General features: G+C 41.3%; 2 protein-coding genes across 3 annotated transcripts in view; both read left to right on the forward strand.

Moving 5' to 3' along the window:
• dgkq (diacylglycerol kinase theta) overlaps positions 1–4,750 on the forward strand; it is a 30,549-nt gene extending 25,799 nt beyond the window's left edge. Inside the window, exon 23 of the mRNA XM_085133631.1 lies at positions 1,202–4,750. Within this exon, the coding sequence (XP_084989757.1) occupies positions 1,202–1,300 (99 nt within the window). The 3' untranslated portion in view covers positions 1,301–4,750. The remainder of the gene's footprint in view (positions 1–1,201) is intronic.
• A 9,057-nt stretch (positions 4,751–13,807) lies between these two features.
• The window catches only part of nfkb1 (nuclear factor of kappa light polypeptide gene enhancer in B-cells 1), a 30,005-nt gene continuing 15,834 nt past the window's right edge, over positions 13,808–27,978 (forward strand). The window contains exons 1-5 of one of the 2 annotated variants that reach the window (XM_085170406.1): positions 13,808–14,104; positions 17,268–17,314; positions 18,791–18,881; positions 21,198–21,238; positions 22,364–22,462. In XM_085170406.1, coding sequence (XP_085026532.1) covers positions 17,276–17,314; positions 18,791–18,881; positions 21,198–21,238; positions 22,364–22,462 — 270 coding nt within the window. In that variant the 5' untranslated portion in view covers positions 13,808–14,104; positions 17,268–17,275. The remainder of the gene's footprint in view (positions 14,105–17,267; positions 17,315–18,790; positions 18,882–21,197; positions 21,239–22,363; positions 22,463–27,978) is intronic. The other variant, XM_085170411.1, reaches the window with a different exon arrangement.

Below are 27,978 nucleotides of genomic sequence, written 5' to 3' on the forward strand. Positions count from 1 at the left end.
TCCAGGTTGTTACTGTCTGACATTGTTGAAAGGTATCTAAATCTTTTTCAGATGATATTTTCCAATATGCAGTAATGCCAAAGTTGCACCAATATTTAAACTTACTATCAATTTTTGCAGGGGTGAATTCTGTGTCATATGCTGGCCAGTGTAGTATTCTTGCATCACTTTCAAACATTTTGTCTCTAAGTAACCTGAGTCAGATCCTCAGTGGTACTTTTATGCAGTTTGATACTGCAATAATGGTTTATCCCCGAGAATAGCCGGGAGAGGGACATTCCGTAGTGTTTGAATGTTTTTGCTTTGATGTCTCTTTACTGAAAGAAAACAAAGTTTTCTCGTTGTACTGCGTATTTTAGTTTATTCAGGATGTTTGAGGCATGCACTCTTTGGTCTTTCGTAGTTAATTCAAAAGAAAAAGCAGCTGGTTCTTTGACTTTTGTTTCTAAATTCACAAACTGAAATTGAAAACCGTGACTTCTGGAGTCATCCTGTTCCTCAGTGTTTACAATCACACCAGGGAAATCGTATTTATTATTGTGATCGCGTGCAAAGAACTGACGATCTCGTCGCCTTTGAAATGGTTCAAAGACGGGGATCAGGTCTGCAGCTAGTCGCAGTCAGTTTCAATCTTGAAATCATCAAGATGGCAATGAAACAGCAATTAGACAGAGTTATCTCTTATCTGCTATCAGTCTGTGATTGGATGGGGTCAAGTTGGCAATTACATGCAATCTTTTTGTGAAAATACAGCGATTATTGTGATAATCGGCAAAAACTGCAAATTAAACTGCAGAAATTAACTTAAACTATTAAGTCCAGACAGATCCTCATGGATGCTAATGATTAATTCATGTGGTCTCCTACAGTTTGCATAGAAGTTACTACTCTCCCGGTGGTACTTAAACTATTAAAAGTGTGATGCGAATGGGAAACGGGGAATGTCTTCAAAGTAAAAGTAGAACCTTTTGTAACATGTTCTATGGTAAAGAGCAACTTTTACTTTGAAGGTGATCTTTACAGTTGTATTTCCTGTAGCTTATCTTTACATGTAGCTTGTTATATAGTATGTATACACCTGTAGATGATCTGTGTTTTAGTTTGGAGCCATTTTGGCTCCTCGAATATGTTTGTGTGAGGGAAAAAAACTTTGTTTGGGAGTTTTTAGGGTTACACTTCTGTTGTCTTCTGCCGTTTGTAGGTTCGGATGCTGAGGAAGTCCAAGCAGAAGCAGAAGAAGTCATCAGCTAACATGAGGGACGGACACTCGGATAGTCCTTCTTCCAGAGATGGACACTGACCCGATCACCCGATAATGGACGTCCTGCCTGTTATCTGCCTCCTGCTACTGCACATGGGTAACCGTTTTGGTGCCAGCAGCCAGCTGTGAATTCACTCATGTAGCTTTGCAACGACACTAACGGGCCGCAGACGGACCACAGACTCGTGGACGTTTACCGTCTTGCAAAGTGGGAGAAAGTCATGGATCACTTGGGATTGCATTTCATGCCTACTGTCCAGGCGCCGACCATTTACAGAAATCACAGTAACCGTGGTTAATAATTCCACTCCTAACTTTTTTACTTAACAGTAAATAACTCACAGCAGGATGTCTGCATAGACTGCAAAAGAAATTGTGTTGAATTTTGACCATTTCTCAGTATGAATAAGCTCTGCGCTGGAAAAAAAAAATCTAGACAAGTATTTAAAGTGTCTGTCCGGACGTGACTGTATATGTGCAGTAAGTAGCAGTACTCAGTGTCAGCTGATATATTATATAATAACTTTAGTCGTGAAAAATAATGTGCAGCTATAGAATAATTATGACCTCCGTGTTGGTCTGTTTGTCATCAGAAAATATGAAGAAAGCGGATACTGAAGACAGCGACGGGCAGTTTTTAAAAAAGCTGTTACTACATAATGTTTCTCGAAAGCAGTAATTTCCTGGGAGGCCCCACTACCCTTCTTCTTCTTCTTCTTCTTCTTGATTTCTTGTGTGAAATCCTTTAGTAATATTTACACACAGTGTAGAAATTTTACACTATTGAGCGTAATTAAAGTCAGATCAGGGTGAGCTATGCTAAGCAGGGTTAGCTGGAAAGAAGAACAGTAAAGCCTGGAGCAGGTTGTAGTTCAGCAAAGGGAGAGCTGTTTATTTTTGATGCTCACACAGATTAGTCTTGCAGTAAAGCTTGTCTTAAATAGAAATGTGTTTACTGGAAAATATAAAACAAGAGAAACTCCAAGATAATTTAGAATAATTTTAAAAAATACCAAAGGCCACCTAATAATTTGGTTTCAATCAGCAGAAGAATATATATATATATATATATATATATATATATATATATATATATATGTGTGTACAGTATAACATACAAGTGCAGATTTCTTATAAGAACTACAGAACATCCAGTTAGGATAGCATTAAAGAGACAAACATTTTTCTGACAGGAGCCTGTTTTGATATTTTTGATGTTTTAATTTTTTTTTACATTTTTTAATTTTTATTTTACAGAAGTGTGTGATGGCACTTGTTCAAGCCGTCAGGTTATTCAAGATACTGAGAAACAACCCAAACAGTGGCCATTACTTTAAATCAATTTAATTTTGAAAATTGTGTACCAGATACGAAAATTAGCCTAATAACACTCCTGTAGCAGTTAGTAACTGTGCAAGCTTGTTAGCTAGTTTTTTTTTAGTCAGTTGTGTGCATTAAGGCACATTGAAAGTATGTTTATTAAACAGGATTTTTGCTTTTGTTCATTAAGTTCATTTGCAGCTAAACGAAACACAATCATCTTGAACATGCAAGCTTAGTGAATGGTTACTTAGCTAGCACTAATCTTTACTTTTGGCTAGTGTAAAAACGTGACTAATATTTTGTAACCTGAAAATCATTCATTTGAGTCCGTTTTTAAAATGCAGAGGTCAAAACCACTCAATAAAAGTTATTTTAAATTTGTAGTCATTAGAAAATTAACTCACTGTGTGCCATTTTAGTTACAGGTGCCAGAAATTATCTAGAAGACCTGTTACATTAAAAAAAGCTTCCTGCTAAGCTAGTTTTCTCAATTAAAAGTAGTAAAATTATTAGCTTAGCAGGCTAGTTAGCTACTTTAAAAAAAGTAAGCTATTCAAAGATTGAATTTGTTCATTGTCCATATCAGGAACTAAAAACTGAAATAAAATTCTGTTTTCATTTCCTGAAAATTGAAAAAAAAATTAGCTAGGCAATGTAAGCTTAAAATATTAGCTAGAGAACCAGCTATAACAGAACTTTGCTATGTGTAAGAGTAATATTAGGCTACTTATTTTATAAGTCAAATTGAGGGTTTCAGTTAAACTAATCTAGATACTATATTGTTAAGCAAGCTTATAAAGATAGCATATACAAACGAAATGACAAATTCAATTCGTCTGAATGTTACTGAAATAGAAAAGGTGAAAAGGTCAGTGGTAAATGTAACCAATGAGGTCAGGTATAAAGTAATTCAAATATTGTGTAAGAGGTGTGTTGACCTTGCACAACAATCTAATAAATCAAATTATTTCATTTTCAGTACCACTTTGTAGATGATGCCTTCATCCGATCTAAATTCTGTATTGCTGAATTTATCCAAAAATCCCAACTTAATCTAAACCAGACCTAAAACAACAGAGCCAGCAGAGTCCAACCTTAACTTTTATCTCCCCCTTTTTGCTGAGTCCTGCTCTTTAACCATAAAGGAAGGACTCAAAGTTGAGCTCCATTTGCCATTTTAAAGACTCTGAGAGAAGGGACTTAATGAAAGGGGCACTTTGTTCACATTCCCAGAGTATGAAGAAGCTCAAAACTTTGAAATAGACTGAATAAATGCTGAAGGTTCTAGCTCTTGATGTAGCCTCAAAAACATTCAATAACTGTACTTTGGCTGTAATTTGTACACTTAAAATCAACGTGTGCTTAATAGATTTATTTTCATGTTATTTGGTGCTAGAAGATAAAATATGTATAGTCGTTCTGTGCTTGGTTTGAGATTCGAGGATGTTGTTTTTATTTTCTAAACCTTAAAATGAAGTTTATGAAATCTGACTAATGAAGGTGAAATACCTCTCGATGACTTCATTCAACCCTTTTCTGCAGTCGCTCTTTTGGCCAGTTTCCACCATTCTACTGTTTTACATGTTACACGTTGCTTCATTTTTCTGTCTCATATGCAATGTTTCTGCATTTCAGTGTTGTTAGATATTCATGTTAAATATCTCCAAAACTGAAATACTGAATTTCTATTCAAGTCAGTTTTATTTGTATAGCACCAAATCACAACAGCCACTGCCTCACAGCTAAACATATGTAAAAGTGATTGGAAAAATTAGCATTTGTATGCCTGAATTTTTTTTTCTTTATCAGTTAACCCGTGCATGGCTACAAAGTACAGCCTGAAAGCTCTATTAGCTGCCCCTTGGTAGGCCTCCTTAATTTGGCCAATCAAGAGGAAGTGGCTTTTTAGCTCCTCTGGAGTCTCAGAATAAAAGTATAGAGTTTGGAAATAAGCAGAATAGGTCTCCTCTAATAACATCACATGTGGTTAGTATATAAAGATAAATTGGTTGTTGTAAATGTTGAAAACCTACCAAATTATGATTTATAACTCTTTAAATTTCACATTTCCTGGTTTCCCAGACTTGTCGTCCACAAGTGAACCAGACATCAGCTTGTAATAAAAAGAAAATGAAGGGTTGGAAGACACTTTCATACACAGCAACATTTAATTTTGGTTCACCTATTCTAGAGAAACAAACTGCAGAACCTGGTGGACACACCAGGAGGCGCTGCAGAAAAAGGATTAATAATGAACAACAGCGAGGGTTTCTGGCTTTAAACAGAGGTGCAAGTCGACCTCTGATTGAAGTGCGTTCAGGCAGGTTGTGTTTTCCTACACTTGATGCTGTGTGTCTACTGGCAGTAGGATGTAGTTGTGTAACTGTACACTTATGAAGTACTGTCAGAGTGTTTGTTACATGAAGTACTGTAGCTTTGTTCCATGTAGAGGTGCATTTTTGTGCTTTTACAGCAGCGTTTGAGCTCGTCTTCACTGATGACGATGAGTAAAACTGCTGCAGTCACACCTTTGAAACACTCCATACACCCACCAGTCTTAATGTGTTACCACGTTCTTCTGGTTAGTCAGTCGTCTGTGTTAACTTTTCGTTAAAGGTGGTTGATTCTGCTTTAGTGTCTCCGCAGTGGGCAGGAAGTGTAACTTCTCTGCAAAAGAACTACACCAGAATTCATCCTTAAAATGGATTCACAGTTTGAAAGAGATCAAAACCAGAAGACTTGTTTTCAAAATTGATGATAAATATGTTTAATTCTGCTGATGGGCAGAAGAATGTCTCGCACATGTTTTGTTTTGAGTAAAGAGTTATGGAATAGCATTGGACCAAACCACTGTGAGGCCATGTGGGGGGGGGTCTATAGTTATATAGCTATATAGTTACAGTTACAGCGAAGCATTGAGAACAACGGGAGTGACTATCTGGATGTGACAACACACTTTTGAGAAGGGCCTGGTCCCCCACCGCCCCCTTCGGCCACACCCCTGTTCCTTTAAAAACAGTTCATCGGCGTTGTTTCACCTGTTCGGTCTTAAAGGATGTCCCAGCTGAAAGGCATGCAGAGATTTTGGGTCACTTTCTCACATTTCTGGGGAAGCCTTCATTCATTTTTGCCACGCTGTAATTCGCACCGTGCCATACGAGTCGTTCTGTTGTGTCAAACCTCGCCGCTTTGACTTTCTGCTTCTCTGCATCCGCCGTGCCTCCGTTGTAGTGTCCAAAGTATCAGACACCAGGCTGAGGTCGGCGTGGCCTTCACGCCTCGACGCCCTGAGTGCGCTGATGTTTAACGTGTGTGTTTCCTGCTGGTGCAGTGGTGTGTTCACTCTGAGCTGATGTGCCTCCAGTTTTCTGTTGCTGTAATTCTCTCTGAATAGATGATTTGTCTATTTTTGCAGACAGAAGCTGTTTTTTTAAGTTTTAACTGTAAATTATAAATTGCACTAATTGTTTTCCAGATGCTCTTAGATGTGACGTTCAGGTTATCATGAATGTTGTCATAACTAAAGCTAATTATCTAGAATATATATATATATATATATATATATATATATATATATATATATATATATATATATATATATATATATATATATATATATACAGTGGGGCAAAAAAGTATTTAGTCAGCCACCGATTGTGCAAGTTCCCCCACTTAAAATGATGACAGAGGTCAGTAATTTGCACCAGAGGTACACTTCAACTGTGAGAGACAGAATGTGAAAAAACAAATCCATGAATTCACATGGTAGGATTTGTAAAGAATTTATTCGTAAATCAGGGTGGAAAATAAGTATTTGGTCAATAACAAAAATACAACTCAATGCTTTGTAACATAACCTTTGTTGGCAATAACAGAGGTCAAACGTTTACTATAGGTCTTTACCAGGTTTGCACACACAGTAGCTGGTATTTTGGCCCATTCCTCCATGCAGATCTTCTCAAGAGCAGTGATGTTTTGGGGCTGTCGCCGAGCAACACAGACTTTCAACTCCCGCCACAGATTTTCTATGGGGTTGAGGTCTGGAGACTGGCTAGGCCACTCCAGGACTTTCAAATGCTTCTTACGGAGCCACTCCTTTGTTGCCCGGGCGGTGTGTTTTGGATCATTGTCATGTTGGAAGACCCAGCCTCGTTTCATCTTCAAAGTTCTCACTGATGGAAGGAGGTTTTGGCTCAAAATCTCACGATACTTGGCCCCATTCATTCTGTCCTTAACACGGATCAGTCGTCCTGTCCCCTTGGCAGAAAAACAGCCCCATAGCATGATGTTTCCACCCCCATGCTTCACAGTAGGTATGGTGTTCTTGGGATGCAACTCAGTATTCTTCTTCCTCCAAACACGACGAGTTGAGTTTATACCAAAAAGTTCTACTTTGGTTTCATCTGACCACATGACATTCTCCCAATCCTCTGCTGTATCATCCATGTGCTCTCTGGCAAACTTCAGACGGGCCTGGACATGCACTGGCTTCAGCAGCGGAACACGTCTGGCACTGCGGGATTTGATTCCCTGCCGTTGTAGTGTGTTACTGATGGTGACCTTTGTTACTTTGGTCCCAGCTCTCTGCAGGTCATTCACCAGGTCCCCCCGTGTGGTTCTGGGATCTTTGCTCACCGTTCTCATGATCATTTTGACCCCACGGGATGAGATCTTGCGTGGAGCCCCAGATCGAGGGAGATTATCAGTGGTCTTGTATGTCTTCCATTTTCTGATGATTGCTCCCACAGTTGATTTTTTCACACCAAGCTGCTTGCCTATTGTAGATTCACTCTTCCCAGTCTGGTGCAGGTCTACAATTCTTTTCCTGGTGTCCTTCGAAAGCTCTTTGGTCTTGGCCATGGCGGAGTTTGGAGTCTGACTGGTTGAGGCTGTGGACAGGTGTCTTTTATACAGATGATGAGGTCAAACAGGTGCCATTCATACAGGTAACGAGTGGGGGACAGAAAAGCTTCTTACAGAAGACGTTACAGGTCTGTGAGAGCCAGGGATTTTCCTTGTTTGAGGTGACCAAATACTTATTTTCCACCCTGATTTACGAATAAATTCTTTACAAATCCTACCATGTGAATTCATGGATTTTTTTTTCACATTCTGTCTCTCACAGTTGAAGTGTACCTCTGGTGCAAATTACTGACCTCTGTCATCATTTTAAGTGGGGGAACTTGCACAATCGGTGGCTGACTAAATACTTTTTTGCCCCACTGTATATATATATATATATAAATATAAATAAAATGTTTAAATTATGTGTCTAATTGTAATAAACTAAAGACCGACTAAGACCTAAGCTTTGGTGGTTTGTCTGATATTTGAAGAAGAAAACTGTGAATAAGAACCTGCTGATTTTGTTCCACAGAGTTCACACTCTAAAGATTAATAACACAACAGAAGACCATTTGTGATTCTCCAGGTACAGGTAAATATGAAAATCAGGGAAATTAACATTTTAAAATATCTTTGAATTTTGAGATATTTTGAGCAGAACCAGGCTCAGGGAGAAGGAAGCCAAGGAAGGAAAGGAAGGTCTATTAACACATAGTGAGTGAAGAAGAAGCACTCAATGCATCATGGGAATCCCCAGCAACCTACACCTATTGCACCATAATTAAGGGAGGATTCAGGGTCACCTGACCCAGCCCTAACTATATGCTTTAGCAAAAGGAAAAGTTTGAAGCCTAATCTTAAAAGTAGAGATAGTGTCTGTCTCCTGAATCCAAACTGAATATTTGAATCCTGTAAATCTGCATCTAAACCCATGAATATTCAGTTTCACATTCCATTAAATGGTTTTATGTCTGTTTCTTATATAATCCTTGTTTGAAAATAAGACTTAGGAATTTCCATTCTCGTCTGATGGAGCATTCTAGTCACACATTCTAGATGCTAGAAAAGCACGTGATCATTTAATCATTATAAAAAGTAAATGTGACGATTAGCATTAGCATTCATTTTGTAAATCAATTTTTGCTTTTTCATGTCACCATCCACCTTTAAAATAAGAGGCCACGCCTCTAATAATGCAAACTTTAAACCTTAATAAAACAAACATTCCACCTCATACAGGTGTTAAGAAGGCAGAAATTATCTACAGACCCCAAAACAGTTTATGTATCAAGCTGTAAACGTGTTTATTTCTGCTGTAAATTTGAAGATTTTAACATGGGAGTCTATGGGGACTGACTCACTGCCGGAGCCTCTGCTGGACATTAAAGGAACTGCAGCTTTTCTCTGTCTCTTTTTGTTTTGTTTTTTTTACTTTTGGCGCTCTAGTTTCGGCTTCATTAGTTGACGCTTGTATTTTATGGAGAATTTCATGTGTGCTGGTGTCAGAGCGGCAGCTGTTGGTGATGCTTTGCCTGACCAGCAGGGGGCAGGTGGCGAACAACTCATCAAAGATGGCCTACGAGGGAAACGATTGCTCACTCTGCACTTTGACTTCTCACCCCGCATTATGAAGATTTTAATGACAAGCCAAGCATGAAATCAGCACCACAGTTTATGAAAACAGTGCAAGTATATTAACACGAGTAAGCTGCAAGTAACTTCTACACAATGTTTAATAGTTGGAAAAGATCTCCTGTAAGAGTATTTATACTAATACACGTGCACTCCAATTTATGTAAAACTAAATGTAGGAATGACAATATCTTTGTTTATTTGTACTTATAATGCATTCTATACTATAAGTCATACTTTATACTATACTTTATACCTTGTCTATATTCGTCATTACTCATATTTTGATAGATTTGTGTAACTATACTTAAATAAAAAGTATACTTTGAGTACTTCTAGAATGTGGTATTGCTCATACACATGAACCTTTTATAAAATTACCAGTTTCAGTATATTTCTACACTGAATGTGTTATTGCTAATACTAGTAGGTATTGTTACCCTGTAATAGAGTATTCCTTCACAGTATCATTACAAATCTACATTGATGGTTTTTTTTTTTATTTAAATAAAATTTCAAAAGCATGATTTATAACAGAACCTTTACTACAATTTTAAAAGCCTTACTTAACACTTTTTTCAGAATAAGGTGTTACCAGTACTGTGGTAAATTTGTATACTTTAAATGCACAGCAAAGCTTGTGTTCATGAGTGTGATGAGACAAAGTTCTTCTAGAGGAAAGTCCCTGTACTCTGTCTCTTTTTAGGAACACCTCTGGGCACTTGTTTGATTTATTTTGAAGCGTTTTTTAACATGATTTGAATTTCTTTGGTCTCTGGAACATCAAACTTAGAACAACTCAGAGATTTTGCCCCTAGATAAGTTTTTTTCCCGCCCTCAAAGTTATACTTTTACCATCTTTGCTACAGAATTCTCTCTATTTTTTTTTTTTTTGCCTGTCCCATTTGATTCTTTAGCCATCAGAATTGTTGTCTGAAGACCAACAAAGATACCCAATGGATTTATTTTGCCAAATGGATCATCATGGCATTGCCGTATTGGTCCATTTGATCGACCTTTGTTTTTATTATTTATTTTATTTTCAGTTGTTACAGACGGGACAGACATGAGTGAGGGATAGGAAAGGGAGAAAGAAAGAGGAAGGAAAAGAAAAACAGAAGTGGAGAGGGACAGTGAGAAAGGGGGGAAAAAAAATCTCCTGGATCACCTGTTGAGAGAAAAAGAATAGAAAACAAGCAAAAAAAACCAAAACAAAGCAACATACTAAACACAACACCATCGCATTAATCTAGCTAAGTGTAAACAACAGTAAATACTAAATATTGAATGTTGTTGTGCAGCACGCAGGACAGACAGCGCACAATGTGCTTTGAAGTAGCAGCCAAGAAAGGTGTGATTTAAATCTACGAACAGTGAACACCCGTGTGCACACCTGTGTGGATCAGCGCGCTTGTATTCAAATGGTTTCCCCGTGTAATGGTCTGCAAGAGGATGTAGAGAGCCATAGCCCTGTCCCCCAGGGCATGAAGCAAGCATGGAGGAGATCCAGGCCCCAGACATCCAGAGGCCCCAGAGTGCAAGAGCCCAAGGAGGACCACCGGAGGGGCATCCGTGCCACCCTCATGGGAAGGGCTGAGGATCCCCAGACGAGGGGTCACCCAGTAGCCACCAAGCAGAAGCTAGAGGGGGCTGCACTGGCGTGCCCGCCGGCTCCGCCGGCAGCCAGCTGTGCCAGATTGAACCGAGCCGCAGGCACAGAGGCCGGAGGCCTGATGGCCCCCCGCACCCGGAAGAGGCCTGACCGAGCAGCAGGCGCCAGGCGCCACCAAGTAGCCACCGGGAGTGAGCTGGTAGATACCTGAGCGCCCAGCCCCGGACACCAAGAACCACCAATGCACCGACCCCTGAGGGCATCAGTCACCGGCAGGGAGTGTGGTGAGGGGAGATAGGCCTCCACACTTTGGAGGGCCTGGGAGTTCCCAGAGAGGTGAAGTCTAAGACCCGACCTGACATATAGACACATACAAACAGGCACACACAGACACAAACATGCATTCCCACCCTCATGCACACATATACAAACACTCAGCACTCACCCAACGTAGGGATAGACATAAATGGACATGTACACACAATCACACTCCCCAAACATACTCTATACCCCGGGTCCAAGTACCCTTGCCCCAGAGAGGGAAACGGCACCCAGACCCAAGAGATGTTACCCTTCCCTCCGGGGTGGAGGCAAGCAGACCGTCCCAGGCTCCGCAGCAGCAGGGAGGCCAATCGGACAGCCAACATCTCCTCCCAGCCCCCCCGCCCCGATGGCTAGTAGAGAACGGGGGTGTGTGAAGACCCCATACCTCCCTCCTCCTGCTCATGTGTAGTGTTGCTGCGTGTTGCTCTAAAGTGCATTTAAAACATGGGAGAGCATGGTGCTGCTGCCAGAGAGAGAATTCTCTCTAAAGTCTTATTACTAATATGTGTTTAAAAATATATGCTTATATGCTTATCTGTGTTTCATCACTGTGGTACTTTTAATTTGTACTTCGAAACGTGTTACCATTTGTTACTGTGCTTGTACACTTTACCTGTTTCTTTGAATTTTTTACAACTGCGCTGTGGTTTTGTTCATTTGTAACTGAGTATTTATGGTGTCATTACTAATACTTTGGCCATTTTTGTACTTTAATAGGAGGGTTTTTACCTGTAATGAAGTAGTTTTAGTAATAAACACACTGCTTTTACCTTTTTTTTTAAAGACGAGCTAAAACAGAACTTTAATTTTTTCTATACTTACGAAAACTATTTGATGGATATTTTTTATTTAATTTTTTGGATGGACTTCAAAAAAGTCCAGCCATCTCGGCAATACCTGTGGGCATCTATTTGGGAAGTTATCTCGAAGTGTTATATAAGTTTATATTTATTTGTCTCTGGGAAAGAAAAACACAGAAATAAAATTCAGATTTTGCCTAAAACTACATTTTAAAAAGCTTTCCTTCTCCCCTGTAAGTTACTTTTCTGCCATCTCTGCTTTTGCAGAATTCTTTTTTATACATATATATCTGGTAATGCTAATATGTCCCTATAGGGTTTCTGTACTCCTACTTGTACTTCACACTGAGGCACTTCTAACGCTGTAGAAATGAGCTTCATTCAAGGGGTGCCAGGACTCTCTCAGAGCCTGCAGAGCTCAGTCGTTCGTAGGAGAGTGGAGTCCCTACTCCACCATATCAACTGCTAGCAAACCATCTGAGGAGGGAAAGCAGAGCTCCACTAAAATGGTGTATAGTGGAGGTGGGGTCCTGCTGACTTCAACTACGGATACAGTCTGGTGGTGGGAGGCAGCCTTCGAGGATCTCAATCCCACTGACATGTCTTCCGTAGAGGAAGCAAATTTGGTGACGAGGGGAACGACTCGTCCATCACTGGACCAGTTCTTTATCCTCGAAGATACTTGAGGGTGTTTGTCCAACCGGTCTACATGTGCTTTGTGAATTTGGACAAATCATTCAACCAGCAGGAGTCAGAGCTGTATGGCCCGTTTTTATGAACCATTCTGTTCCTGTATGAGCCACGTACAACCACATTGCTGGTAATAAGTCCGACTCCTCCTGAGCGGGTGTTGTCACAGATTCAGTTCATAGTTTTTATGGACAGAAGTGAAACACGACAAATGAGAATCGGCACCTCCAAGTCCAAGAGCACGGTTCTCAGCAGGAAAAGGGTGGAGTACCCATTCTGGGTTAGAGACCCAAGTGGAGAACTTTAAGTGCCTCAGCGTGTTGTTCACAAGTGAGAGGAGGGTGGAGTGGGCGATGTCTGTGATGTGGACTCTGGTTTGTACTGGTTTGTCATGCAAAAGAGAGATCTGAGTGTAATGCCCATTTACGTTCTTACTTTCACCTGTGGTCACAATCTCTGTGTAGTGACTGGAAGAATGAGATGGGAGAAATGGGGCTTTCTCCAAAAGCTGGCTGGGCTCTCCCTTAGAGATTAGGAGTTCAGACATTTTGAAGGGACTCAGAGTAGAGCCAGCTCAGGTGATTCAGGTATCTGATTCTGAGGCCCTGGGATAGGTCCAGGACACACTGGTGAGATTATGTCTCTCGGTTTACCTGGTAACGGCTCGGCGTTCCCTCGGATGAGCGATAGGTGACTACAGAGGGAGGTCTGGGCTTCTCTGCTCAGACTGCTGTCCCTGTGACCGGGCCCTGGGGTATTTTCTTGTACCTTTCCTTAAGTACAGCATTTATAACTAAACACAATCTAGACGGAAGTCCCTGCTCTTATTTGACGAATCAGCTCGAAGAATGACATAAATTAATTTTAATTCCAATTATTTCTGAGATGTAAAACTTTAAAAAAAAGTTTTTACTGTTATTATTGCTAGGGGGGACTAGTAAAAGCGCTATACAAATACAGGCCATTTACGATTTACCATATTGTTGTTATTACAAAAGATCCCTAAAAGTTATACTTGTACCACCGTCTGTCCGGTAACAAAACCTTTCTCATGTGTCTCAAGGCTAATGCGTCTGTATGGAGTTGGAGTACTTTTGTAATGTATTACTGTGGTATTTCTAATGCAGGACTGAATTATTACTAACCTATGTGTGTAACTTGAACTGTTACTGTGTATTTCAACACGTTTTGCTTTGTCTTAGCTCAGTTCCTCTTCTGAGGGGAAACATGAGGACTCGGTTTCTGATTCATATTCTTCAGACTGTGTTTTCTTCTCGAAGTGAGACCTCGTGGTTTTCCCCGCTCTCTGCCTCATTTGGACGTCACAGGGAATTTCCAGTGGGGAAGGAAATCAAGTCAACTTTATTTCAACTGACAATCGTCAGTCAGTGTCACCTGCGGGACTGCTGTCGCTCCCTCTGGATTGTAATCCCACTCGGATTAAAATTGTTCATTAAAGTTGTTAAAGTGTAATGACGCGCCCGTGTCGCGTCATGACGTACTCCGGGTAAAGTGGATGGATCGGTAGCTCAGCATGGCGCAGTGATGTGCACAAGTGAAGCGAACTGAGGAGGACTGTCACTCAAAGAGAACTCTTCACCTGACCGACCGAAACAGGTAACAGCCTGGTTAACTAACCAGCTAACTAAACTAACCGGCTAGCTGCACGTTTCCATTCATAATCACAACTTCAGCGGGACCCGTTACAACTCTTTGGCAGCTGGCTTTGTTTTGCTGCTTACTTCCTCATTAGCCAGGTAACTGTTAGGACCCCGGGCCAAACTCCATGTTAAAAACGGTAAACTGTTATTTTCTGTAATGTCAGTAGCCTCGGGAATATTTCACGTCACCGTTAAAGTGCATTACGTGTTTGTAACACCCACCAGCTAATTCGGCCACGATTAATCAAACATCAAATCCTCGGGTTAGTGGAAGTTTGAACTTCAATCCAACTTTTAATCTCGTTTAACTCGCTCTGGTCTTTGGTAGCCAAAGGGCAGAATGGTTAAACTGACAAAATAATTAAAACGACATTTTTATTTACACTGAACTGCTGTGTGGATTTTAGACTTGCCGAATACATGACCGGGGTCGGCTGATTCTGGTATCTATTCATTTATATCGCAATGTTCGGTGTACCGAAGTGAAGAGCGAAGGACGGTGTAACTGGCAGATTTTAATACGAAGTTTTGTGTTACGCTCTCCGCATACGGAACCTACGAGGCTAGCTCCCGGGCAGCCAGGACAGGCAGCGGTTAGCGAGGACGGGGCTCGCTTTGACTTGAAGCCCGAGATTAGACCCGAGCTGCACTGAGGTCGGTGCTGTGGAAGCGCCGGCCAACAGTCTGCCTGCTTTAACGGCCGCTTTAGCCACATGAACAACAACAACAACAACCCGGAGGAGCTAATTAGCTGTTAGCCGCAGAGCTAACGTAGATCACACAGGCACGCTCGTGAGAACGAGGACGAGCGATGCTGCTGACAGGTAACAAGTGTCAGCGATCAATAATCAGTAGTTATTATCGGGTATATACGACTGTGTATTACAAACTGTGTATCACCGAAAGTTAAATATATATTTATATATATAATAAACAAAGAGTGATTTCCGAGAACAGAAAACTCAGTTCACAAGGTATAAAATTAATAAACTGACAATAAAAAACGACAACAGCCAAAAAACATTTAATAAGATGGCCAAAAAAGAGGCAAATTTATGAAAGACCTGCAGATTCACGAGAAAGATGTGCACTTCGCAAATCCAATTTTTGAGGATTAGGATAAAAATTGATCAATATAAGGAGAAAACTCAGGTAAACTCACAAGAAACACGTGCACAAGCGTAAGAAAGCAAAAATGATGAAACCTTCAAAGGTGCTCAAATTTCAATAATCGTTGAGGAAGTTAGTTGCTGGAGACACCTGGCCTACTTCTGCAGGTTAGTGCTGGAGGTCTCACAGTGTGATGAACTGAGATGGAAGCATTTCCCTCCACAGTCACGTTTTTAGAAGTCAGCAGGTAAATTTCTCAACGGGACTAAAGCCCGAGTGTTTACTGCCGTCATGTCAACTGTTTACATTTAGTTTTTTGCCTGCATGTTTCACAGCTTGCTCAGCAAAGTTTGTGCTCTTGAATTAACAACCTTAATACATATTCCTCATTCTAATGCAATAAGGACGGTCTCCATGTTTTTCCTTTCTGCTTCTTTTTCTTCTTCTTTTTTGGTACAAGAATTTCCAAATTCCCTGAAATACTCTAATACAAGACCAAAGCCAGCTTACCAGCTTAAATACTATGATATTAGCTCTTTATTACTCCTTATAAAGGACTTATCAAAGCCTTATTTAACATGACTAAAACAGCAAACAAAAAAGTGTCAGTGGTGTGTCCCCCCATTCCAGTTAAAAATAACAACTGCATGCTTGTTTAAGAAACCTGTGCAGCAGGTTTATACCTCCCACCACCAAACTCCCCCCCCAGCTCCTGTCCAACAGCATGCCTTCAAAGACCATTTACTGTGTGATTGGGCTGTTGTGTGGTTTCTGGGCTGCAGTGAAAGCAGCTTGGGTGTTAAGTGAAGGAGGAAGTGACATACAAGTGAAATGGCCTTCACTCTAATATCAGTCGAAAGACTGTATTAAGACACACAAAAAAGCAACTTTTATAAAGGCCTCTAGGTCAGGCGTCTCTAAGTCAGGGGTGGGCAACTCCACGCCTCAAGGGCCGGTGTCCTGCAGGTTTTAGATCTCACCCTGGGTCAACTTACCTGAATCAAATGATTAGTTCATCACCAGGCCTCTGGAGAACTTGAAGACATACTGAGGAGGTAATTTATTAATTTAATTCAGCTGTGTTGGTTTAAGACACATCTGCCCACTCCTGCTCTAAGTGGTCAGGTATAAAATGCAGTTTTTAAGAACCAGTTCGTTTACCATTTACAGGCCTATATGCATCATGAAAAGGGATGCACCAATTCAACTTTCAACGCCATTCATCTGTACGCTAACATCAGGCTGAGCCTTAATGTTGCTTCTCTAACTTTCTAAAATAAAATATGCCAAAAAAAAAAGAAAAGAAAAATGCATTTACAAATGTATTCTGTATTTGAGCTGAGTGTGAGAGTCTTTACTGCTGGTACTCCTCCTGTCCCTGCTCTCAGTCTCGCTGTGGGTGCACCTCCTCACACACGGAGTGGAGCACACAGAGAAACAGGAGAAGAGAAATAGTATTATAATGCCACTGTTCTGTCACTGCAAGTGCACAAAGGCTTCCCAACATGTGGGAAAACGTAGCGAGAGAGAGGATGGAAAAAGCTGTCGGCAGTTACTGGTTAAATTAAAAACTTTAGCAAATGTTCAAAGTAACTGCTGGCCTCTAAAAAGGCCTTTAACCCTCAAATAAACGGTCAATAAAGTTGCTTTCAGTAAATTTTCTGTTGCTAAAATAAGAGATTAACCATTAATTGTTGCAGTTCTGCAGTTGATCGTTTTTAATGGTCGCTTTGAAAAAAGAAAGTTGTGAATGAAGTAGTTGTAACAGAAAGTAGAGTATTTAGAGAGTGAGTCATTTTACTCATATAGAATTCTAATTCAAGGTGAAGACGGTTGTGTAGAGTGCAAATAAAAAGCCTCAGTTATAATTAAATGTGTTGTGATGAGCAGAAAACATAAAAATAAGAAGAATGAACAGAGCACTTTTTTCATTCTGGTCTCTTACTCATAATAATAATCGCTGATGTCACTCTGTGGGTTTAACTGACGTTTTGCTCGACCTTTTGCAGACGCCACCATGGCCGGAGACGACCACTACCTACACACTCCCAACCAGGTAAACTCACCTGGGGCTCAGCCTCCATGTTTTTTTTAGAATGTCCAGCTTGGGGCCGACTATTCTGGGTATAAAGAGCAGTCAGAGAGAACAGAGGTCTGCGGAAAAATGATCTTACCTCTGCGACCTCAGTAAACAGTTTCCTGATGCATTTATAGTCTCATTTACTAATTTTAAGTCGTGTTTGACCCAATATGATGATGATTTGGTAAATTATGCTCCTTTTGTAGTCAGAAAGGGAGACAAAGCAAGGGTTGTTTTAGGATGTCATTGACTAAATGATGACGAAAAAAGCAGCAGGCTCCAAAAACATGACTTTAATAACCAGTGGGAGATGTCACCGTTTCTGCAGGCTGACAAATAACAGCCCATATTTCTGCTCTGAAGGAGACAATCTCCCCCCTTTTTAAACCCTTTGAAATACTTGGATCTACACCAGTATCAAGGTATCACAACCGTTTTAGAAAAGCGGTATTAAAGTGGGAAGTGCTCACATGTGTGCATGTAAATGAGACAGTATCAATATCGATCCTCAACATTAGGAAACTGTGCTGCTATTTTTGTTCCTTCTTCCTCGTGAACGGAGCCATAAAAAGGCTCTTTGAGTCACTTCTGTCCAACATCATGCAGATTATTGAAGAACGTGATTGGCCAGCAGCTTTGTTTTTTGATTACCTGTGCTGATCATCGAGTCTAGTGCACTAATACTTTCTATTACTGTGTTAGACACAAATGTAATGTGATTACAGTAACTCATTTCTTTGGAACATTTTCCACGCAGGACTTTTCAGTTGTTCTTTAGCTTTTTTTGATCATTACTGTTTCTGTGGTTCTCCTCTGATCTTCTTTTGATCTTTTCCTTCCTGGTTGTCATCTTCAACTCCTTCCTCCTCTCCAGCTTCATCTTCCTTGTATTTCTTGGTCTTTGTATAGCTCTTATTGATTATATTCTTCATCTGCGTGATCTTCTTCTCGATGTTCGTCTACATCGTCACCCTCTTCTTGTTATTTCCTATTCTTCTTTTTCTTCTTGGCCTTAATCTTCTTGAACAGCTTCATCTTCTACTTATCGGTCTTTGTCTTCCTCGTGGTCTTATACCTGTTCTTGTATGTGATCTATGTCAGTGCTTTCTTTTCCTTCTTTGTCTTCTTCTTCTCGTCCTTCTTATTGATCTTTCTCCTTGGTCGTTGTTCCTTTGTGGCACCGATTCATGCAGTCTCTTTGAACAGACCATGCTCGGGTATCTCTTCTGCTTGAACCCTGAGAAGCACTGATGTGGGGCTCTGATCCGAGCTGCTGTTAATAACTGTCCTGTTCTCGTTAATGGACTGTTGTTTCTTTGGTATAACATGAATTATTGCAGTTAACATCACTCAAGCTGCACACATGTGAAGAACAAGAACTAAATAATAATAATGTCTTCCTGTGTTTATTTAAGTCTAAAGTCAGACTTCGTGTTTTTGTCTTTACTGCAGATGTTTGATAACATCATGATGGACCCGTCATGGGAGTTTCCACATTTTGCGATGCCTCAGACGTCTCTGCGGACAGGTGAGAGTCCTGCAGGTGTGTCCCACACTGTCAGAGTGGGTGTCTTTGGGGTTCAGACTGCTGGTCCAACAATAAGACGTCATGTAGGACTTTCCTGTTGGTTTGATTTGACCTCTGTACTTTCAGAGTTTATTTACTTTGAATGTGTTGTGGTGTTTTTATCTGGATTTCCCCTTTGTTTCTGAACAATAGTATAATTTCTGAAGAAAAAAAAGAGCAGTCATGGGTGGCATTAATCATCTCTTAAACTTGTCATTTTGAGATGACGGCTTAATCTTCGTGCATAAAAATAGCACACTGTCACGCAACCATCACGCCTGTCTCTCCTGCCGTCCCCACAAAAGCTGTCAGGTCTTTTGTTTTCAGACGGTTTCCTTTGGTCTCCCTCACTCCGCCCTCCTGAGGTTATTACTGTGTGGTTAGCATGAAATAAAAAACACGCAGGTGGCGATAAAGTATCTGCTGCCCCATTTGTGTAATTGTGTTGAGCTCATACTTTACATACTCGAGCCTGATTGAAAAGCAGTTTAGTTCTTTTCCTGTTGCAGTGTTTGCTTCCTGACACTCGTCGTTTGGTTGACTGTGGTCGTTATATCCACACGTATCATTGTTGTTTGGGTAATACTCAAAATTTAAAGGGACCCACTAAGACGTATGGCACTGGTATTCCCTGTAAAAAAAAAAAATTTACCAAAAAAACCCAACAATAAATTTCATGTGTGATTTGGTTTAAAGTTCCAGGAAAAGTCAGACAAATGGACTTTGACTTGGACTGTTATGTCAGACAATGAGAGCTTTATATGGACCGTTACGGCATGAATGAAGCCTTTGTTCAGACAGAAGCTGAAGGCTCTATAACATGTGTGAAAGAAACATTAAAACCACACACAGGTTGAACAGATGCCGCTGGGGAGGAAAAACTTCCGAAACTCCACTTTCTTTTTGCAAAAGTGAATTTCTGTTGAGGGGGAAAAAATGAAGGTAAAGTGAAAGAGGAGTTTCATGACGTGTCCTCTGTGGTGGCTGTGGGACGGCAGCTCAGCTCTCACTTCCCTTTAATATCAACACATCGTTTCTCTGAGTAGAGACAGAGGTGTAGCTCACATGGGGAAACTGGCTCCTCTTTACATTTACATGTGGCTACAGTGGTACACAGAAAGTGGCGATTACAGCATTTCTTCTTTTAACGTGTGGAAAAATACAACCGGCCTCTCCTGCACATATGGATGGCAGAGGAAACGCAACGAGGTTTTTCAAAGCTCGACATTTCACAGTTCATATTTCATGTGAGACAACATTTCACCGACATTAAACAGAATCTCACATGACGGGAAACCTGACATGAAACACAATATGTCGCAAAAGACATTAAACACAACGTGACATTTTAGAAAATGTGTCATAAAACAAAACTGAATGAAAGATGACGTTTAAATCTCAACGTTTTAGAAAATCGACATTGCGCAAGACGGCCGCGTTACGACTTTTACAAACGACAATTCAGGAAAGGATCACCGCAAAAGACATTTCAGATGGCACGAAATTTCAATCGAAGCGCAGACACTCGAAACACTGTCGCGTTCAGATTTCTTGAAAGCCGTTTTACAGGATGTTGATAGCAAATGAGACGAGATTTCAGGGAAGATGTTTTACATTCTCCTACTTATCAGATGCATATTTTAAGAAAAACTGATGACATTTCAAAAAACACAACAGAAAAAAACATAAAACATTTCTGAAAAGAGAGTTTAGAAAAAAATGAGACGCCACTACAGGTAATGAGCTCACACAAAACATTTCTTATTGCACGTCACAAAAGTTTGAGGTTAAAAAGGAGCTCAAACTGAAATGTTGGTTAAACACTCTTTACGGTCTACTTATCAGTAATAATGACATAGTTGTAATAATCTTTGGTTATTAAACCGTGGAAACCTCAAACCGTGGAAGGGAGTTCCCCTCACTGTGACACAGTGCTGCTCACAGGAGATCGTTGGGGTTCTCCCTCTAATATTGATGGTCTGCACCTCAAAGAGTCTTATCACTGAAACTGAATAGGATTGGTTAGAGCCCTGCTGGCCAGCAGATGGTTGTCTGAGGGGGACAAACCAGAGACTAGACCCACGGTGAGGTGTGACAGATACCCCAGGGAAACTTTGTGTAGAGAAAAGCGTAACTCGGTCTTTATTTCATGTGTAAGATATCTCAGATAAGTTCTCTGACACCTCTAAATGTCTCAATTGTCTGAAACCCCAAAACAAATTTTCAAAGAAACAAATCAGCTGTATGAGAAGGTGTTTGAATCTGTCTGAATCTGAGTCTTTGTGGTTTCAGTGGACGGACCGTTCCTGCAGATCGTGGAGCAGCCCAAACAGGTAACACTCACCTGTCTCGTCTTATCAGAGACGACTGACTGCTGGGTTTAGTTGATTTTTAAATTGGTTTTATTTAGAATTAAAAAAGGGAAATGACTTAAGTACAGGACGTTTGGCTGTTTAAGTCACACCTGTAACTACTGCTGTTTTCTTTTCCTGTCTTTTTTTGCTGCTGGTCACGCTGACTGTAACGGCACTCTGACCGTGTTCTGATGTCACTTCCTTTAATGCAGCGGTCCTCAATCCCCGGGCCACAGACCGGTACTGGTCCATGAGTTGTTTGGTACCGGGCCGCCAGAGTTGAGGCTCATTGTCGGACATAAACCGGTCCATGGCACAAAAAAAGGTTGGGGACCGCTGCCTTAATAGAACAGTGAAACACAGTTAGGTCGTAAGTTGTGCAGCAAAGTGGAGCAAAGACTGTGGGGGGGGGGTTCAATAACAGGGTCCCCCCTGAGTCATTAAAGAGTCAGTCATTAAAGTGAAGGATGTTAAGGTGTTAAAAGCTCCTGTGTTGTGTTAACACTGACGGAAGAAATACATTTAACGCTCATACGACCTATTTTAGTGACCGTCTGTGGTCATTAATGATCTCTGTTATACTTTAAACAGGAAATCTTTATTTAACATGTTTCTCATGGTGCTGCTTGCTTTCTGTTCAAGCTTGTATTTACAGTCAACCTGAAGTATGTAAATTTGGATGTAACCGTTGGCACGTCACATCATTAGCATTTCTGTCACCGCCATGATGTTTTTGGATGAAAGGTCAAAGTGTTAGCGGCGCTGTTTATCCCGGGAGTGGGAGGGCACTGACTTGGGTGGAGTTTTTCCCATTAATTTTTGAGCTTTGAATCCTAAACATTTACACCTTTAATTTAATTTCACCCCCTAAATGTCACACCCTCCCTGCCTGTATATATTTATTTGATGACAGAGCTCCTTTAAGTTCAGCTGGATTAACACTGATGACTCAACAGGAAGAAAGGGAAGCATCGGGAGTCTCAGAGTTGAATTTCACCCACCTGTTTAATGAATAATCACCTGAACGTGTGTTTAGGACAACAAGGTGACTGATTGTCAGCTGATGCATTGATACAGGTGTGTACTGTTGTCTTTGTTTTCCAGCGCGGCTTCAGGTTCAGGTACGGCTGCGAGGGGCCGTCTCACGGCGGTCTGCCAGGGGCCACCAGCGAGAAGAACAGGAAGACCTACCCCACCGTCAAGGTAACGCTTCCTGTCTGCGCTTGTTCTCCAGGTGTCGGACGTGCGGTCTGCAAATGTAAACCTCGTCCTGCGCACTCGCTACAGTCAGCTGACTCACCTGCTGAGCGCAGCGTTGAAACTTTCTTCCAGTTTGTTGGTCCAGGAAGTGTTTGAAGCACACAGAGTGAGCACTAAAATCAGATTGTGGTTCACTTCTGTCTGCAGCGGCAAGAGGAAATAAAACAGTTTCCTGCAGAGACTTTAATACTGCTGAGGCATCAGGCCGACTGTTTCTGTCATTTTGCTGATTGAAGTTGTCAAACTGACTAAACCTGTTTTGAGCTGAAGCTGAAATGTGAAAGTAATGCCGTAGTGCGATTGAAGCTCTGGGAAATGATTGTTTATATCAGTTTCATCGCAGTGATTGTTCAGTGAGAGTAACACAGAGCTCCTTTAACTACAGTTATTAATAACACACGCAGCCATTAAATGAGTTATTCATCACACTGTTTCTGCTTTCACAAGCTAACACAGAGTAAGACCAGCGATGAGACCCAGTCCTGCTCTGCTGTATGTGCTGTATACCTGAGTACGGCAATGACACCGAGCTCACCTGGATGTTTGGAGGCCGAGCGGTCCCTCTGTGAACTGACTGTCCTGCTGATGTTGAAGCTCACTGTTTGTTGAGACGAGCCTTATTAGATCAAACCAACACCCTTTTGGTTAATTTTGGCTGACGTTATCTTGCCAGTTGAAGTTTTTAGTTGTAGGAAAATAAAATCAAAGCTAGTTTTAAGGTCATGATTATACGTGATGCGGACTTGAGTCCATAAATTTCATCATCAGACGTTGACCACGAGCATCCGTGTGGATGTCCAAATGCCCGCCTGTTTTTTTTTTAACCGCACAGAATTTACATAACAGTGCACCAACTACACGTGTCCCAGGCGGCAGACTTCAAGCAGCCTTCACAGGAGTATAACAGGACTGACTGCTTGACTGTCGGGTCTCCAGCTGTCGGTGTTTGTGTCCGTCGGCCAGCTTAATGTGGCCTTAACCTGTTCAACTGAAAAACCAAACTACACTGGACACGCTGAGCTCGACCTCACACTACCCAAAAACCAAAAAGATGAACTCAGTCCTTCTCATAGTTTACGCATAAAGGCCTGTGTTCACTTACAGGCGTGTGACACCATCATACAGCTTAAAGCAGGGGTGTCAAACTTATGCCCCATGGGCCAGAATCACCCCACTGCAGACGGCTTTGGGAAATGTGAAGGAGGTCATAGATTTTGGACTTTGAACTGTGTTTCAGATGAAAACCTCCTTCGGGACCATCGATGTACACCAAAGTAACAGAGTAAACAGTTAAATATCAGCTACTCTTCTATCTACTGCAGAAATTCCTTTGCTTTATTGTGATTTCACATGTTTTAGCGTCTGTGATCAAGAGAGAAATGGGTCTATAATAATTAACATATACATTCTTATCTTTACCTTAATAGTGTGAAACAGGCTTTTGTAATGACTGAGGGAGAGATCCTAGTTTAAAGCAGTCAGTGTGGGCTGGACTAAGCTGTGCAGACAGTAATGTAAAGACGTGTTTGTAAAATTCCAAAAGGAAACAATTCCGATCTTAACATTTGCCAGATCAAAGCTATGGCTAAGGACACTTCCAGCTGATACATGGGTTCATGCAACCCTGCTTTAAGTTCTGGTGGAATTTCAGGAAAGTTAAGTTTGGCTAGAAAGTCATTAATTGTGTTGCAGTTGGTTTGTGATCCTGAGGTGTAGAGCTCTGAGTAAAAGTCCTTTAATACATCGCCAAAAGTTGGTTCTGTTCATCTGGACGTCCAGATGATTTACTTACCTGGATGATTGAGCATGCATCAGGATGTCCCTGAATACATGATTCACTTTTTCATGAGCCGTGAAAGTTTAAGAATACCTGGCCCTAGATACCTTAAGAAGACTTGGCAGTTATCTATCAGGTTTGTCGCCGTTCAGTTGAGTAGGTTGTAAGTAGGTCAAGCCTCGTTTTGAGTTCAACATGCTTTTTAAAAATGGTCTGTTTAAGAGCAGACTGCTCATCGGCCTCCTTAACTTGTTGCATTAACCTATTTCATTCATGAGCGGCTTGTTTTTGCTGAATAAGTAGTCATTTGGCCTTAAAGGCATCCCATACAACAAGGCTGGAAGTCTCTGGGGAGGAGTTAGTAGCAAAGCAAAAGCCTCATCTTCTGTCATTAGACAGAAGGGTTGAGTTGAAATCCCGTTGTAGGTGGGTGTGATTGGCACAGGAGTGGACCTGCTGCAGGCATTAAGTGTCAGTGACAGCGTAAACGATTCTCCAATACGTGTGGTACACGTGTGAGAGGTCTCTCTTGGTAGGATGTGAAAGACGCCACGCGTCACACAATCCATATTCAGATACAAAGGCTTGAATGACTGATGCAGATTTGCCAACTCCAGACCTCGAGAGCTGAATCAAAGGATTAGTTCATCACCAGGCCTCTGGAGAACTTCAAGAAGTGTTGAGGAGGTAATTTAGCCATTTAAATAAGCTGTGGTGGATCAAGGACGCATCTAAAACCTGCAGGACGCCAGAACTGGGTCTAACCAACAATTAAAATCATCCCCCGGGATGAGAGAGTACTTATTTAAGGCAGGTTTGAAGAGAGTCTCGTCATCTCTGTTCGGAGCATAAACATTTACTAGAGCGACCAAAGTGTTGCACAATTTCCCACTGACTATAACAACTGTGCAGATTTGTGTGCTACAACAACCCGGGCCTCAAAGGGGATATTCTCGACAATCATATCGTGCTTTAGCCTGGAAACGTGAGTGGAAGCACCGGCACCTCCACCGTGGGAGGACACGTCCAGTATTTTTACTTTTCAATTTTTAATGAATATTTACTGCATACCTAGGATGTTTGTGGATTACTGGGGATGACTAAAGTATCTACTTAATCTGTCTAACGTAATCTGAATAGTGTTTGTTTTTTCTTGTATGACGACTCAGTGTGTGGTTAAACGTTTTCATGCTGACATGAAGGGGAGTTTCACCGGTCTGCCCTACTTAAGGTCAAAGTGGGCAGCATGTGGCCCACGATGTGAAACGAGTCTGACATCCGTGTCTTAAAGGGTTGCATTAACTTGTAACGACTTTAAAATCACAAAAATGTTGTGTTATGAATGTGTCGTAACAATATCATAGACTTAAACCTCTCTTGGGAGTCATCTTAAGAATCCTGTGATTTGGATATTTGAGTCCTCAGTGGAGGAAAGGTCTCGTTTACTATCTGCGTACATGTGGGCAATAATGCATTGAGTATTTAAAGCATGTAAAAAAAAGAGAAGAGAAAAGTTGCATAAATCACATTTAAAGGAAGTGTGCAGGGTTTGCCCCTGCTTACTTGTGATTTAGGAACCAGCTGTTAAACAGTGCTTCGCTGCGTCTGCTTGAACAGGTCAAAACGATTCGCGTGAAGCCGTCGTTTCAGCGGCGTTACAAAGCTGCACGGTCTTTTCTCATGAGCAGGGGAGAGGCTGGTGTTTACTATTGTCTGCCGAAGGGTGGTTTTGTTTCACTGTGGTTTTGGTCGGAGTTGACCGTCGCTGGCTTTAGAAGCCGGGGCGCTCTTGTTTCCACCCCGCGCTCTGTATGAGACTGACACAAGCACACGAGCTCGAGTTTCCTGCCGTGTTGTTTCTGTTGATGTTTAGTTTGGAGTCTGAAGCTCCCACATGTTCCGACCAAACCAGAAAACATGGGAAATCCCCAGATTCCTGCTTCTGTCTTTGTCTCGCTGACATTAAAACTATATGAAAGCTGATTAAAGAGATCCAGACTTTCAGACACAGGTCAGAACAGGAAGTGTTCGTTATACAAAAAAATCATATGAGCTCATTTGTTTTCTGTACGTAGTCAAAACAGTTGCGTACGAGCTGAGAAGGACGCGTTTTTTCTTGATGTAGAATCTGAATCTGAATAAAAATGATTCATTTTTGGACACAATGGGCTAAAAGAAGTTTATTTCAGTCACGCTTTGCTCTCTGCCCTTTAACTGAGTACATACAAAAGACGGACGTAGAACTTTGACAGAACCTCCTGGTTTGGGAAACGCTGGTTTAACGCCTGGCATTTTGACTGCCGCCATATTGGTTTTTTTGAAGCTTGATCTTTTCCTTCCTGGTTGTCTTCTTCTTCTTTTTTTTCTTAATCTTTTTGATCTAAAGCCCAAGATTGTCTTCTTACTCTTGTCTTTCTTGGTCGTCGTCTTCTTCTTCTCCTTCTTCCTAAGTCGCGGTTACTGTGCGGCAGTGATTCACGCAGTCTCGTAAACTCGATGTTGTCAAAACACCTTTTCTGCCGTCATCGCAGCAGCCGATGGTTTTTGACTCTGTTTTAAAGTCAAGGGATCTTTGGAGGAGCTGCAGCTTTTGTTGCTTCAGCGTTGGCTGATGCTCAGTTCGTCATGTTATGCTACGTGTGGAGAAGAAGCATTTAAAAGGAACAGAAGGTGACTGCCGGTGAGATCGGAGCGCTCCCAGGCAGACCAGTGGTACCCCGAGCGCCGTAACGTAAGGACAACATGGGCTCATATGCATCAGCTGGGTGTACAGTAGGCATGAATGAGATGAAGTCACTGACACAAATGAGGAAGTGTTCCTCCCACTCGCCGTGTTTGATCTGTGGGTCGTGTTAGAGAGATGTTGATGATGGTGAGTTTGCATGTTGAGGCTGCAGAGTGGGAAAACCCCTCCAGCTCTGGCAGGACCAGTGGGACGATGACTAGTCTGACTCACTCGACTCACCCGCTCCGTCTCTCTGTTTTTTTTAATTGATAAGGCATCTGTCACCTTCACTGCCTGCGTCCCGTGGTGTCATGCTCTGTGTGCGTACTCTGCTCTAATGTGTGCTCGTGAAGTTCCCCTGAAGTTTCCACAAGAGTTTTTGTTTTTCTAAACTACTGACTTTTTGTGCCTGTAGTTTCTTAAATATTTCTAAGGAAGTTTTCTGGATAAAATTGGAATTTCCCTTTAAGGTTCTCGCAGTGATGAACATTTTACACCTTTAAGACTTTAAAGGTTTTTTTTAAACTCGAGCAGACTTACGAGAGATCTACTCAAGCAGCTTAAGCCACGAGTTATTTTTGTGACTGATGATGGTGTTAATAGTGGAGCGAGGTAAATCAATGTGCCCTGAGTCATTCCTGCTTTCATGAACATCAAGTTTTATTCAAGAGGATCTGAAAGCAGCGAGTGATCGACTCACTGGGGCAATCATCGAGGCTGACAGGTGCTTTACCTGGCACAGGATCATCCATGCCACAAAGTTTTGAAGAATAAAACCAGATTTGAAGCTGCAGCTTCATGAAGCCAGATGTTGAGTTTAATCAAAGACAGCTGCAACAAAAAGTGAGGAAACGGACGGTTTATTCCTTAATACCAACATTAAAGTGTTTTATGCATTTTATTTATGCTCGATGCATGAAATCCACCGGAATAAAAAAACACTGTGATAGAAATATT

This window comes from Neolamprologus multifasciatus, chromosome 2, assembly GCF_963576455.1.
Source record: "Neolamprologus multifasciatus chromosome 2, fNeoMul1.2, whole genome shotgun sequence".
Classification (NCBI taxonomy): domain Eukaryota; kingdom Metazoa; phylum Chordata; class Actinopteri; order Cichliformes; family Cichlidae; genus Neolamprologus; species Neolamprologus multifasciatus.